General features: G+C 42.1%; 2 protein-coding genes across 2 annotated transcripts in view; one reads left to right on the forward strand and one right to left on the reverse strand.

Moving 5' to 3' along the window:
• LOC108666932 (damage-control phosphatase ARMT1) overlaps positions 1-3,913 on the forward strand; it is a 9,129-nt gene extending 5,216 nt beyond the window's left edge. The window contains 5 exon segments of the mRNA XM_047882688.1: positions 461-923; positions 1,392-1,492; positions 1,494-1,561; positions 3,026-3,096; positions 3,537-3,913. Coding sequence (XP_047738644.1) covers positions 461-923; positions 1,392-1,492; positions 1,494-1,561; positions 3,026-3,096; positions 3,537-3,826 — 993 coding nt within the window. The 3' untranslated portion in view covers positions 3,827-3,913.
• Positions 3,914-4,294: 381 nt separating this feature from the next.
• LOC108666933 lies at positions 4,295-14,264 on the reverse strand. Its single transcript, XM_018153902.2, has 5 exons — positions 14,250-14,264; positions 9,879-10,566; positions 8,599-9,567; positions 7,643-8,143; positions 4,295-7,380 (listed from the first exon to the last, which is right to left on the reverse strand). Exons 2-5 carry the CDS (start codon positions 10,512-10,514, stop codon positions 5,098-5,100), a joined length of 4,389 nt encoding a protein of 1,462 aa, XP_018009391.1. The 5' UTR covers positions 10,515-10,566; positions 14,250-14,264; the 3' UTR covers positions 4,295-5,097.
• Positions 14,265-16,036: the final 1,772 nt, after the last annotated feature.

A 16,036-nucleotide genomic window follows, 5' to 3' on the forward strand; every position in this document is an offset into this window, starting at 1 on the left:
CACTGTCATGCTGGAGGTGCTGTCACTGTCATGCTGGAGGTGCTGACACTGTCATGCTGGAGGTGCTGTCACTGCCATGCTGGAGGTGCTGACACTGTCATGCTTGAGGTGCTGGCTTTCATTATGCTAGTTCATTCCGTCGTCACGCTAGTTCTATGCATCGTCATGCTAGGTCAAAAAGCTAGTTCCATTCATCGTCAGGCTCTCGGGTGTTGTGACCGTTGCTGTTACAACTATCATTGTTGTCGCCTCTGTCTTCATTATTTTTGTGGTTGCTGTTGTTGTTCTCATTTGTTATTGCTGTTGTTGTTGTAACTCCTTTCCTCACCATTTTTATTGTTGCTGGACTTCTCACTTGTTATCACTGTTGTTGTCGCGTCTGTTCTCACCATTTCTATTGTTGCTGCACTTCTGTTATCATTTATTATTGTTATCAGTGTTGTTGTCATTGTTGTTGCAGTTGTCGGTGTGGGGCAACCAGTACGACCTCAGCCTGTCAGGAGGGACGGCCGTTGCCGTGGCTGGCGTCAGCAACGACTGCCAGGAGGCCAGTCCAGCAGCTGGCATCAGCACTGTCAGCAGCGATGGCAAGTCCATTTTACGTCTCATTGCTCGGAGTTACGGAGAAGATTGCTACGATGTCGGCTCTAACGATGTCAGCTCTAGAAGTAGACATGATGATGCCTGTCCGAGAGACAAAACAATCGCTGACAGCAGTGCTGTCGCTGACAGTAAGGCTGACAGAGCCAGCGTTTATTCTGATGTAAATGCCATCGGTGACAGGGCTGCTGACAACGTAACTAACGCTGACCATTGCAGAATACTGGACTGGCTGACGTCAGTCAGGCAAGATTTCCTCGTCAACGACAGCGCTGAGGTCTGTCAGCTTCTGAGAGCGAAGTCAGCGGCTGACTCTACTCTGGGTAGGTAATTTGAGTGACCTTTCCTTGAATTATTGGTAATTACTGGTAATCATTTGTTGAGTGATGAGTAGTTTGGTAACTAAAAATTTCATTGCTTTGCTAAAAAATTATTTTTAAATCAATAGGTACTAATGCCTATGTTAAACCTACGAGGTATACTAATAGCTTGCTGGTAATATGAGTCATACGAATTGGACCATTACCCGTCTTACCTAATGACCCCTCCCTGATGTCACTAGTAACCCCCTTATAGTGATTAATAACCTCTCTGATAAAACTAGTAATCTTTCTCATGTCATTAGTAATCTCCCTGATGTCACTAGTAACCTCCCTCATGAATTAGTAACCTCCCTGATGTCACTAGTAACCTACTTATAGTGATTAGTAACCTCCCTGATAAGACTAGTAACCTCCCTCATGTCATTAGTAACCTCCCTGCTGTCACTAGTAACCTCCTTACGTCGTCAGCGCTGGTGCTGGACAACGCTGGCTACGAGCTGCTGACGGACGTGTGCCTGACGTTGGTGCTGACGCAGGCACGTCTCGTACGTCACGTCGACGTGTACGTTTAAGACGCGCCCCTGGTTTGTGTCTGACACCACTGCCGCTGACATCAGCCACACGCTGCGCTGGCTGCGGTGAGTGCATGGCCGCTGACATCAGCTGGCTTGCCGTGTGGCCAGGGTCAGTGGCCGCCGTGTGGTGACTATACCGTCGTGTGCAGCAGGTCCACACTATACCGTCGTGTGCAGCAGGTCCACACTATACCGTCGTGTACAGCAGGTCCACACTATACCGTCGTGTACAGCAGGTCCACACTATACCGTCGNGGCCGTCGGGGTCATTGAGGTTATAGGGGCTGGCCGTCGGGGTCATTGGGGTTATACGGATTGGCCGTCGGGGTCATTGAGGTTATAGGGGCTGGCCGTCGGGGTCATTGGGGTTATAGGGTAGGGGTATTGTAGCGGGTGCTCATTACCATGTTCTGCCACTCTACTGTACATTGTGATGGCAATAAAAACTGCTCACCCTGCACGGCTGAAGGCGGTCATGGTGCAAGTTATCAAGTCGCAGTCATGAATGAAATACGATGAAACCAAAATGATGTTGTGAAGCAGCAGTTATCAACATTTATTGTAAGAATAAAGAAAAATTAATCGCAATAATCACATTGCTCGTCGTCCTACTTAATCCGCGCTTTCATGATAAACCTTGCATCGGGTACTTGGAAAAAATGCCATAAATACAGAACAATACGAATACCGCAATTGTATTAAACGCTCAATTTAACTTACAGAGGTCACTTTGACGTTTCCGTGGTGGTTCAGACGAATATTACTAAATTATGCAATGACCAATAGGGTTATTTGCTGTTTTTCTTTCACTGACAAATTTTAAAATAAATATTCCACTCTTCCAATAATCGAGAAGATTTTATATGATGAACTGTGACCGTTACGTGTGATGAGGTTGCAACGGAGTCCAGCAACGTGGCCAAGTATGTTCAACAATACTTTTAATATTCAAGAGGTGTAGGCTTGAATGAAGTTGATTCAATTTTTAATTCAGCTCGAGGGATTCATGTAGAAATTATTCACGTCATCGACGGGCACTTCAGCGCTGTCTCCGCTGGAGTTTAATTTCGGTTTCGTATTTATAGTTTCATTTATCATTTCGGTATTTATCATTTCATCTGCATATCGTGATAATCGTTCCTAAAGCCTTTACGGACGATATTGATGTTCAGGAAAAAGGCGACAAAGGAATTGGTAGAAATTCACGTAAATGATGGTTCCCTCCTTTATCTCTCTCGCTGCTCTTTCCCTTTTTTCAAAAAACTGATAATAATTATGGATCCAACGATTTGCCATGAATAAATTATCTAAATAATTAAGCATGAAAAAATCCTAATAATTTTCATCTGATAGCAATTTCAGATAAATAAATACATGAGGTCTATACTGACTATACAGCTTAATTCCATTACAGTATTAGGGTGATGAGGGTTACCGGTTAAACATATATATTTTATTTCCACGCGGCCATCGCAATTCACTAGAATGACTTTCATTCACTCACGCTCAATGACGCTCATTCACTAGAATGAGCGTCAGCGCGCCGCCCTCGTGGCTGTCAGCAACGTGCAGAAGGGTCGCCTTATCCGCGTGTCATGGTCAGCTTGATATAGGCGGCCGTGCCTAATACGGCCGTCATGTGTAGGTTTGTGTTACAGTAGCCATATTCAATATTAGCAGCTGTATTTTCAGCCGTATTCAATATAAATAGAAGTATTATCACGAATCAAAGGCAGTTTGTAGCTGCTGGCAACGTCCAACTGCCCTAGCCGAGCTCCCCCTCCCCCTCTCCACGACCTGAGTGGCAGGTTCACGGTCCCGTCACGATGAGCTGCTGGCTGCCCTCGTCATCTATGTCGTGTGTCATACTGTCTATGCCCTCATACAGCTGACAACGTCTAACTGCCCTGGTCGAGCCCTCGCCCCTTCCCGGCAGGTTCTTAGCCACGTCACGATGAGCTGCTGGCTGCCATCGTCGTCTGTCATGTCATCATGTGTGTCATGTATGTTTTTATGTATGAATTTTATCAACTATGAGTAATTCTATTATATCGTAATCGCTCCCCCCCCCTGACCCGCGTCTCACTTCAGGGCGACCTGAACTACCGCAAGCTGGTCGGGGACCTGTCCTGGCCCAGCACGACGCCCTTCCGTGAGGTCCTGGGCCCCGAGCTGGCACAGCTGGGGCCCGTGCTGGCCCTGCGCACCGTGAAGGGCGGCCCCGCCGTCGGGGCCTCGGAGGAACAGCTGCAGCGGGTCCGGGGCAGGCTGGGGGACCAGTGGGCCAACGAGGGAAAATGTGGCATGATTCAGCTCAACGTGGCATGATGCGTGCAAGTGTGGCTTGGATTAGCCATCTTCATGTTATCGTATTAAGGGGAGCGTCTGGGGTAAAATTTATCTCGGCTATTCACAGACGGATCACTCTGAAATTTGGTACACATATGTAAAACAGAATTCTAAGACATTTTTGTTCGTGTGAATTTTTCGAAAAAAATTAAAGAAAACGTGAAATTATTAGAAAACGGCCAAGAAAGGGGGTACTGTAGAAATCTATCTCCTNTTATATGAGTTATGATTATTTTGTTATTTGTTACCCTTCACCATGACAAACTCTGGATAAATGTTTGTTAACGACAGGTTGTTGCGTTATTTCCTCGTGTTTATTGTTATTAAAACTTCAACTACCTCTGTAAACCATTAGGGATTCAACACAAAAAAAAACGTGATCAACAATTATGAAGGAACTAAACTGTACTGCTATTGCATCAAAGACAGGATAAAAAACACTGAACACATCGTTCGTAAGAAGAATATCATCACTTTTATTGATCAACAAGAACCGACGCGAATTCAAAATCTTAGTAGGAAATTGTAACAAGGCGCCAACCACATACGATATATATATGTGAAACTCCATCTAATTTATTCAGTAAATAATTGTTAACTTATTACCGAGGTTGTAAAATGACAAGGATGAGTGAGTAGCAAGATGAAGGAAATTCGAATTTTCACATTTCCGTACGCAATTGGACGTGAATTATCCTCTGCTTGTTGCAGTGCATTGAGTTGGCACTTGCGATGAACATTATCATCATAATCAAAACTATGGTTCTTATTATTGGTTACGATGTGATTAACGCCGCAGAACGCGCATAACATTTCATGTACGGAAATGAATGGCTTACGTGTACACGATCGAAGATGACCAAGACGCGTCTATGAAATTCAGTTCACTGCAAACTGAAGACCTTCTTTTATACGCAAGAAAACTAAGCAACAACAACAACGAACATAAACGAACATGAAACAGTATATAGTACAGTAACTGTATAACAACGTGATAGATCAACGACAAATAACAGCCAGTAATCTTTGCAGTTAGTTTTGAGTATATCACCTCAACCCGCCCTGAGGGAACTGATATTGGTGTGCTGGCGCAACGCGGGCGCACTTAGGAGTTTAGGGAAATAGGCGGGCTGTGCTGGCGATGAAGAGGGTTGAGCCGTCGAGTAGTTATGTCGTTGGTTGTAATTATAAAAATAAGAAGGTAGAGATTGGTTGACCAGCCGAGTTCAATAGTATATTGAGTTTTCTCGCTATAGATACGAAGGTGGAGGTGGGTAAGGCTGGCGAGTTGAGTTATGTCTTGGGTTGTATGCAGTGTTGGATATCTGATGCGGGCTGTGAGGTGGGCCTAGGTGCGCGGGTGAGCTGTACTCTGGGCTGTACATATCAGGAGGGCTGTATTGCGGGCTCAAGTTATTGAGTGGGCTGTCAGGCGGGTTGTGGGTGAAGGAATCTTCCATGTAAGAGGGGAGCAGAGCTGGGGATTTAATGAAGGCTGAGGAATGCAAGTAGGGATCACAGGACGCGGGCAACAGGTGGGGGTGGGGCTGTCCTGTAAAACTTCCACGATCCTCCCCGCTTCCGATAGGGAAAAAATCCCTACATGCCAAATGGACGAATTTAGAAGATCTTGAGGAGGATTTGGCGACCCCACTGTTTCCCTTCGAAGGTTCAGGGAAATAATTCACATCTGAATGTTCAAGCGGGGAAGAGGCTAAAGAAAAATTAGAGGAGGGAGCCGATAAAAAGTTTGCAGTAGGAGCTGATGAAAAGTTCGGGGTAGAAGCCGATGAATATTTTGTTGTGGGAGCCGATATAAAGTTAGAGGTAGGAGGCAATGAAAAGTTAGAAGTAGTAGGTCCCGATTGAAAGTTTGGGGTAGGAGCTGATGAAATGCTCAAAATGGAAGTTGATGAAAAGTTCGGGGTAGTGACGGGATACAAATTTTCCTTTGGGCTCTGAGTGGACGCTTGGGGAGATGAGAAGCTGTAAGCCGGAGGAGGTCCTGATCGTTCCCCATTAGAATCAAAAGAGGAGACGCCACAGGCGCTTAATCGCCTAGCGCAACTTTTAGGCAATGCATTACTACGTCGAGAGTAAGCAAGCCTGGGCATGACACTAGAGCTCAGGGATGGAGCAGGCGTTAAGGATTGCTTAGTAGGTCTGACGGCATTTTTGTAAATTTGTTCTTCATCAGAAGTTGCATTTACAGAATTTTCATCGTTAGAAGAAGTTATGGCGGTCATCTTTCGAGAGTGCTTCAGTTCAGCTTTATTTTCAGCGGTGAATTTATTATCAGTATTTGTACGCTTGCAGGTCACGACACGCTTTTTGACACTACTCCTGTTTGCCTCCGAATTATTGCTGGCTTCAGCGTTCTTTCTGGCACCAGCACTTCTGCTGGCAGCAGGTACCTTGCCGACATTTATGGGTGCTTTAACACAATTCCTGGCGATACTTGATGCATTCGTGCTACTCCTTGCAGTGGTGGAAATGTTGGTGCTGGGCTGACAGAGAGCGTTCTTCTTCTTGCTTTGGCCAGCAGAAGAGTTGTGTTCTTGTGCTCGAATGTGGTGGTTTTCAGATAACAGTTCGGGTAAGCTTCCGTCCACAAATTTTTCCTCAGGACATCTAGAAACATCGGAATTCTTTCCTTCGTTGGAAATCTCGCCTGTAGCGTTTTGAAAACATGTTTTGGTTCTGATAGAAACAGGATGACCGGTCACATCTCCGTCCAGAAGACCTGGCACATCTTCGCCACGCAGTTTTCGTGTTTTTAAGGAGAACAAGCTCTTGAGATCATGGGTGCTGTTGATGTGTTTATTCAGCTGATACGTGAATGCAAACTTCTTAGGACAGAGAGTGCACGAATGTGGCTTGGGATTCGAGTGTTTCTTGAGATGTGACGTGTACTTAAGCTCCGAGTGAAAATCCATCGGACAGAAGGTACATTTGAACTTTTTAGGCACGTGGGTTTTGGCGTGATTGGCGAGGCTGGTCTCCCAAAAAAATTTCATTGGACAAATTTTGCACGAATACCGAGGTTCATCATTGTCATGACTAACCATGTGCCGCTGAAGCAAACTCAGGTATGCAAATCTTTTTCCGCAGACTTCACAACGGTGCTGGCATTCCGAATGCGTCAATCTGTGCAATTTGAGCGCTTTTGCAGAAGTAAAAAACTCGCCGCAAATCTCACAGCAACTTGAGACTTTCTCCACGTGAACTTTAGCGTGCGAGTTGAGAGCAAACCGAGAGTTGAAAACCCTAGAGCATTGCTTACACTCATAGACATCAAGGACGCGTTCATGGGCTTTGAGGTGCCTCATAAGCTGGCTACGCGTTCTGTACGTGACCTGACATACTCGACACGTGTGAGGACGTCGGTTGGTGTGCGTGAGCGCGTGCTGGTTGAGATACGTGCGACGCTTAAAGCGTCGGTGGCAAACGTCACAAGCGTAGGGCTTGGTGGGGGCATGAGTGAGCAGGTGAGTCTTGAGGCTGGAGACGCCATGCAGAAGCTTGCCACACACCTGGGCAAATTTTATGATCAGCAGATGAAGACTAAAATTTCCTGGTAATCAAGGATCTTTATTCATTTCAGAAAAGGTACTGCGGTTTTGTGTGGCAAGCATCAAATTATTGAAACTTCAACAAATCGTTAACCTATTTCTAAATCTAATTATTATAAACAACGAATAAAATATCACATTCTCGTTGGAAAGCAGATAATGAGACCCAGAAGCACGACATGACCCAAAACGTGTGTTTATAACAGCAAACCTGAAACTATACCTGACACAACAGAATCCGTTTGCTTGTTCGTCCCATGTTTTGTCCATCTCCAGAAGTTGGTCCATCTCCTCCAACAAAGACCTCACTCCCTGGGTTCTTGGATCCTACATCCTCGATATTTCTCTGGCCAGAAGAAGAGGATGGTTGGGAATTTTTGAGGTTCACTTCCGTAAGTGATAATTTAACGTTAACGGCTACTTCGGGGATACCAGCAACATTACCACCAGCATTGAACTCAACTAAAGGCTCTTGAGAATTAATCGTAAAAATCTTTTCGCCGTCCCTCTCAATTTTGCTTGACATATTTGATGAAAGGATTGATCTGGAGTTCTTCTTGCGCATTAATTGAGGTGAGATCCTTAGAGTATTCGTGCCATCCATCAACTTGGTGGCATTTGTGATGGCTTCATGAAGTGGTTCATCAACTTCAATGCCACATGCAGCAAGATCAATGTTGTTGGATGCATCAATATTGCCAGGAAGCATGGCATCAAACTCGCCCTGAGGACCAGAACAAACTTTAGCTTCAGTATCACAATTGCAAGCAATTTGTTGACAGTCTCTGCCGGTTATTGGAGTGGTTATTTATGATACAGAAAATACTTTGCAAACCCCTAGACAATTTGGTGATTGACCATGAATATCTGATGGATGACTGAATGTATTTCGGAAGACTGAGTGTAAGCAAAAATCACAAATTAGCGAGAATTATTTGGCCTAAAAACACATTATTTCCTCGAGTTTTGACAATATTTGATTATTCACCTAGAAGGACAGAACAAGATTCAAAATTCTCACCCCTAGAATTTTTATTCGTTTTATTTACGTGAGTCTGGAGACTTCCAAATAAATCTTGAACATTCATAATTTGACTAGCATAATATCACTAGTATAGACATACTACTTATTACCGAAAATTGTACAAGAATTACTTTCAGGGTAAATACAGCACTTACCTGAAGTCCACTGTGGGTAGATTTCTCTTCAGTTATTGATTTAACTAAAATAACTTTTCTGCGAGTCGAGGCTGTGGTGGTGTTGATGCTAGGTTTGGTGCAAGCTTGGTTCTTTATACCTGCTCTGGTTTGCATAGCCATCAATGGTTTATACATTGGTTCCCGATCCAAATTATTTCTGCTACGGTTTGCTCTTCTTTTACCCCCTAAATGGCAGTTCGATGTTCCCATAGACTTAGTATATTTTGTGGATTCAACTTGGGTTTCAATATTAATTGTTGGCTTTGGTGGCACAGCACGAAAAAAAGTAAACTCCTGAGAAAGTTCATTAGCATTCAAGTCCACAACATCAGAGCTGTTAACAGAAGAATCGCAGTGTGCAGCAACTGATGAGTCAACATGGTTTCCAGCAGCCACAGCATCAACCAGTATGGAAGCATTCAAACTAGTTGAACTACAGGGCAAAGAGGATAAAACATGAGGGGCTTCTGCAGCAGCATAAGGCACAGAACAAGCTGACTGCAAGTTGCTTTTGCTGGATGTAACACAAGTGCTGGCAACAAGGACAGGACCTACAAGTGCCTGCACTGAGTTAAATGCCTCTTCCTTAATAGGATCTGAAATTATTTTAGACTCTGAATTTAAAATGCTGGAATTTATTGCACAAGCAGAATTTGAAGAACTTGAAGATGAAATTTCTTCAGAAGGAGTAAAATTAGTTCCGACTTTACCAGATTGTGGAATGGAATACATTGAAGTCCCACTCAATAAATTCAGAGATGTTTTTCTACCAGAATTGACATTGATATCTCTGGTGACAGAGGAGTGAAGTTGAATTTCAGACTTAGGAAGTATGAAGCGCATTGTACGTGAAATTTTGGGAGACTTGCAGGATTTTCTTTTCCAACTTTTCTTGACAGTCCGAGGTGCTTTTTTCCAGTTAATTCTGGGGATTCTTACACGGGTGCTCTGGAAAATAAAATGAGAATGAAAGCCTAGGGAAAAAATTAGGTTATTTGAATCATCAAACCATGGCAAAAAAAGTTAATTAAATCATAACAAATTCAATCCTCTTCATACCAAATTCATTTCAATTCTAAGTGAGAAGAAATTCATCCAAGAAACAAATTCCAAGGGAAATCAAAAGAAACTATAAGGCAAACCAAGCTGTAACTTGTATAAAACATTTGTCTTATAAAAATCACACTCTATAGCAACTGAACCCAAATAGGAAAATATGTTAGGATCTGGATGATAATATGACATTTATTGTGACTCACAGGTGTGCTGGCGATTTGAAGTAACTCCATTTTTGAGCACTGAGGCATTTCTGTTGATGGTGCAGACTGAGGTAACTCAGTGGAGGATGGAGCAGACTGCATTAACTCAGTGGAGGATGGAGCAGACTGGGGTAACTCAGTGGAGGATGGAGTATACTGAGGTAACTCAGCAGGGAGTGGATCAGGATGAGCTGTGTCAGGCACAATGGAAGGAGCCAATTCACTCATGGCACACTGAGTTGATTCTATCAAGGAGCATTGTGTTGCATCTAGTTTAGAGCACATAGCTGGTTTGGTGGTAGAATCCTGAGCTGACTTAGTTATTTTCGGCAAAACGGCCCCTAAATCTTGAGTCTGCGGCATCACAGCAGCCGTAGGAATCCAAATAGCCTGGGACAAATTTCCCAAGCTTGAAGCATTTGACAATAGGAAAGTAGGAATCAATTTTCCATTGGAAACATTGGATGAACTAGCAAATGCAAAATAAATTGAAGGAGCCTGTACACTGAGAATATTGCCATTGGTAATGCTGTTAACTTTACTACTGGAAACAGCGGCAGCATGAGTGGTGGCGCTAGTTGCTGTACTAGTTGCTGCCAGATTAGAGCTTTGCTTGAGATTTCTGTTTGCTTCCATCACTTTGGATGATGGTAATAAATTGATTTCTATTGATAAAAAAAAGGATTTCCTGGAAGAACAATATGAATCAGTTACAAAAATTGAAATTGATGAACATGGCACAGAAATAAAATTATGTACATAGCTTAGGATACACATTCAGTACATGAAATGAATGGAACACAGTTGCCAGAATAGACAAAATTTATTTTAGTGCTTCCATACATAGTCCTGCAAAAAAGTTACTATAATAAAACAAATCAATCATGAGTAAATACATTGCTACCATGAGTTGAATTAGGCTATTTATAGCTCAACCTTCACCTCGTTGATCTTTCTATGTACATACATAAGTACCTATAATTTTAGTACCTATAATAACTTGACCCATGAATCAATATTATTATGTTTACAGTTGAAATAGAATCTAGTACAAAAAAGATCATTGTAGTTGTGAATACTGTAAACAGTTGCTCTCAGGCATGAAATACATCTGTTTTCCAACCACTATGCAGAGTTGGCTCTCTAAAATTCTTATTTTAGGACCAAAGTGTAGTGAGACTTATTGAGGATTTGTTGCCAAACTTCTAAACCTTCCAGATTTCTTGCAGTAAATATTTACATTTGAAGAGGTATTTTAAATATAAATGTTTGGCAACATCTTCTGAAGACATAGATTTTTATGCTCATGTGTTGCCAAAGATCTATTCACCTGCTCCTTGCATTCTAAGCCAAGGCCTGAACTTACTTAGCTGCCATTTTAGAAGTTTCAAGATTTCTGATAAATAAATAATTCTTATCTAATTTTGTCAACACAATTGCCTGATCATGCCAAGAGATTTTAAAATTATTGTGAATGTGTTAGTTTGAAGCCATTCAATTTTATCAACAAGTAGTGAAATCCAAAAATTAAATTCTATTTTAGACTTGTGTGATGATGCAATTGCAATATGAATCTACTACAATGGATATTAATAAAAAAAATGTGAAATTGTATTGAATGCACTGCTAAATACTTAAATAGCTCCAAATAGGAAATAATTGTTCTTGTTTCTACTCTCAGGATAAATAGCAATTTAGCTATACATAAATGATAAATGTACCATCAAACGGGGTAATAAGGGACGGTATGAGAAGATGATGTAGATGTAAAATAAATGACATTTTCTGTGATTTTTACTTGTTTTTCTTTTATTGATATGATATTACCATATTCATTAATTACCGTATAAATCCGTATTATTAATGTGATATTACCTACTGTATCCATGGACATGCCATTGAGCATTGACAACAACATTGTCCACTGCAAGCTTCATATCAGCAGCCATGTAGCATTTCATCTGTACTGTAAAATGGGTAACTTTGACCACTTTTTTTTCAAAATGATGCCATTTTTTTACTAAATAAGTTAAACTTAATTTGAAACATGCAAAATACAGGTCTATACTCTAGCTTTACTCACCATAAATTGCTGGCTCCTGCCTTTCATAGTTTTGATGTAACTTTAAAAAAAGTGATGGTCTTTGTTACCCCAGCTCCTGGGGTTTCTTTGACCGGGTGGTAAAATCAATTTTATTTTTTGGTAAAATAACTCCAAAATGCTTCGGAGCGCCACAGTGCCTGCGGAGTGCCTGCTGGAGTGCTGGCTCTAAATGCCCAAGGATTTGCTGAAAAACCACCATGCGTGCGCGAAGAGAATCAATTTTCATTACATTGCGCCAACTGTGCACAGCAATAGCTTAAAAAAGTGGAAATGGGCGGGAAAATTCACCGAAAACATACATCATCCTGAGTGTGGGTCTGAAGCATGCAAAGTATACTCATCCATTACTAACATTAACAGTACTCTGAAATCCTCCTCTTCCTTTGGTTTGTAAATAATGTAGATATAGAATAAATGACACTTTCTGTGATTTGTATTTATTTTCCTTTATTGATAAATGATATGATATTACCCTAAATCCCTAATAAATAACCCTATCCATACATAACCGTATTATTAATATATTACCTTATCCATACATTACCGTATTATTAATGTGATATTACCTTATCCATGGACATGCCATTAAGCATTGACAACAACTTTGTCAACTGCAAGCTTCATATCAGCAGTTATATTATAGCATTTCTTTTGTATCTGTAAGCTTAACAGCTAACATTAAACAATATGGCTAGTAATTTTGCACCATTTTAACTGGGTCTGAGTGGGTCAAGACTGTCAAGACAAGTGAATTCACTATAACAAAAAAAAAAAAAGATTGTAAAATACATACCTGAAAGCTGAAACCAAAAGGAATATTTTAGTGACAACCATCATATTTTTTGGAGAAATAAATCATAGTTTAGGTTAATTTCTTTTCATTCTATGTTGACTGTAATATTAAGATATCCGATATTCTAGTATATAATTCTACTATTCTCTCCTTCCGCCGCTTATGGCGTGACATGGTGACAAACCAGAGATTTTTTAGAATCAGTTCATTTTTAATCTTGTCATTTACAAAAGATTTAAACCAATTTCTTATGTATGATAATGCTGAAGGACGTTGATGGAAGAGTTTGTAGCCTCCAATTGATTTATAAGGCAACATTAGCGGTAACAATAGCTGTGCCCGCTGTGCGTGAAGCTGCTGCGCCCGCTGTGCGTTCGACAACAGGTGCGGCAGCTGTGCGTGCGGCAACAGGAGTGGTGGCTGTGCGTGCGACAACAAGAGCAGCCGTGCGTGTACGGCATATAAGGCAGCCATGCACTACGCAGGACTGAGTCTTGCGCTGCACGGCCAGTCGTGAGTAGCTTAAGTCTGCGAGTCTCGACGAGTATGTGATGAAAAAGAGCCAACGTGGATACCGTGACTCAGCCTTTATGAATGAGCTTCGTGTGAGAACGAGGTGAATAGAAAGGATTGGTAAATGTTATAATATTATACTTAGTGAGCCGCCATAAGCAGGAGATTTCTCCTCGAATGAAAGGATACATTCGATCATTTTATTTAGATATTGATATTTAATACAAATATATCGCATTTTTTTGTTTTAATTAAAAATAGGTTTTCATTACCTCACGGCAAACAGAATTATTTTGTGAGGACTGCTTTGGTATACAATGAATTGATGCATTCACTATGGTGGAAAATATTACTCTCCATGAATTTCGAAGATGCAATGAAACATCAGGAACGAATTACACTCGATAACAGAGGTACTTTTCCAAAATTGCACTTTTCACACTTTTTTCAGCGATTTTTTAGAGATAGTAAATGTTTGATTTCTTGACTAGCTTTATGCATAATCCTAGATAGTAAAAATGTTGAAGTTTACGCCACTATTTTTAGTTTTGCAATATTTTGATTAGTTTAGCAGTTTAGCTGCTACAACATTTCTACGAAATGTGGGACGCGCGTCCCTATTTACCCCGCCCGTCCCTTTTTACCCGTTTGATGTTACCTGAAGGCTGAAACAGAAAGGAATATTTTAGTGACAACCATCATATTCTTTGGAGAAATAAATCATAGGCTAATTTAGGTTAATTTCTTGTCATTCTATGTTGAATAGGTATAAGTATAATATTGGGATATTCTCTCCTTCCGCCGCTTATGGCGTGACATCGTGATCGTCGAGGTTGAAATTATGATTCTGTTGAATGGTTCCTAAGTTTTCCTAAATGCGAAGCAACAAGAATCTCCACTTTTAAAATTAAATATTCTGGCTAGCCAGCTAAGCCAGGGCCTGCCAGGCTAGGCAGCTCACCAAAATCCGTCGTCGACAGCAGCTCGAACCGGAATCCACAACTCACAAGGACTTCATTGTACGTAACAGCCGCTCGTGCGGAAGTGGTACATTTGTCCGTTTTGCGGCAAAGAAATGATGGCTCCCAACAAACAACTGATTGCACCTCCATGGTAAGATCTTCAGCAAAGGGTTTACATTAGGACATCTTAGTAGCGCAGCGAGGGATCTTGATGTGGCCTCAGTCTCAGGGATTGTTTTGGCGTTCTGTACCTTTGATTTCCGCGAACTGGGCGCTACATGGGAAGTCTCCTCTGTCTGGCAGGTCCCAGAACGTAAGGAGATTGATATCATAGTTATCTTCCGGACTTTCACGCAATTTTTGAGCGGCCTGGTGTGATCCATAGTCGAACTATATAAGTTTGACCCACGAGGATTTCCGTTTTCAGTTCAGCTCTATTGTTACGTCACTGTGATCGAGAAACGTAACTTCTGAACTTCTTTTTTCTTCGCCCGTCATTCCCATGACGGATTGGTTGACAGGTTTGATTGCATTTCGGCGATTGGTTAATACCTGTGACATCATTGCAATCAGTGACGTCACAGACGAACAACGAACTACATCCGCAAAAATGAGCTGCTCATGGTCAACCTTATACTAGTTCAACCATGGGTGTGACCCATATGTAAGAAAGTAGTGCTCGACAGTATGAGTATCTCCTACATTGCAGTTGCTACACATCGGAGATGGTAACCTACCAAATCGGTACCTATATGCACCAAGGCCAGCATGACCCAGACGCACTAGCAGTTGGCCACGACTACGGCGGCTTTGCGGGATGGTGCAACCAACCAAGGGATAGGAGACAACTTACTGAGTTATGTGGACACTCTCTCCGTTAACATTTACCTCATACATCCACGAGTTTTCCCAGCGCTCATGCAATCCTATTCCTAGGCAGCTCATGAAATCTGATTGCGCAATGTGTGACAGTACAGTAAAGTTAAGTGAGTTATCTAGTTTCATGGTCTATTTATTACCATGAATATTGATATTACCTTCAACTCATTGTAGGGTCACAGTCATTACGGGTGTAGACTGCAAGGCCAGTTGGCGTACATGGATCTCATATACAATGGATGGGCAAGATAAGCTTGGGGACCTTTTGAGTTGCAAGCCTGACTTGGAGTCGGAACAGAACTTCCACTGACCCGGTGCTTCCTCAAAAATAATGACGAGGGCCTGCAAGATAGTATATAATTCAGCTAGCAGTATGCAATGCATTGGGCGGAGGCACCATGATATACCTCAAGCTTTATCAGTATAAATATACCGCAGGCCAATCATGAGCTATCCCCAGACGTGAGCCATCACAGAATATTTTGCAGCGATGGGGCTAACTTTCCTTCGTGTGTAGTTGAAATCTATAGCCAAGATGAATACAAACACGTAACTGAGGGCAATGCAGGGGTTTGACTGTACAGAAAGCCATGGAGGAATCGAATCAACCTGTGACAGGTGGGAGCGCCATCGTCATGGTTCTCCAAATAACTGTAAAAAGTCGCTCTTCGTCTGCCAGAGCAGATGGGGCATCTTCAGGCACGTGGCGTAGTCTTTCTGCCGCGATGAAAATGCTTCAAGATAAAAGTGCGCGTTAATGCATCACTTCTGATGGCTGTGATGAGAGGGCCCCATCAAAGTCATGGGGCATCGAATGTCATTCCCAGTGCCTTTTACCGCATAACTGATGCTAGGCAGGGTGATCCAGTGGTTAAAGTTCAGAGTACCAAGATTGGAGCAGAGAGGC

This window comes from Hyalella azteca, unplaced genomic scaffold, assembly GCF_000764305.2.
Source record: "Hyalella azteca isolate HAZT.00-mixed unplaced genomic scaffold, Hazt_2.0.2 contig11041, whole genome shotgun sequence".
NCBI lineage: Eukaryota > Metazoa > Arthropoda > Malacostraca > Amphipoda > Hyalellidae > Hyalella > Hyalella azteca.

Excerpts from the sequence above, each read along its gene's own strand:
- LOC108666933 (XM_018153902.2), bottom strand. The coding sequence starts at position 10,514 with ATGGAAGCAAACAGAAATCTCAAGCAAAGCTCTAATCTGGCAGCAACT. Across the intron at positions 8,144-8,598 it reads CTACCCACAGTGGACTTCAG|GGCGAGTTTGATGCCATGCT; the intron begins GTAAGTGCTGTA and ends TCTGGTCCTCAG. Across the intron at positions 7,381-7,642 it reads AACGGATTCTGTTGTGTCAG|GTGTGTGGCAAGCTTCTGCA; the intron begins GTATAGTTTCAG and ends AAATTTGCCCAG.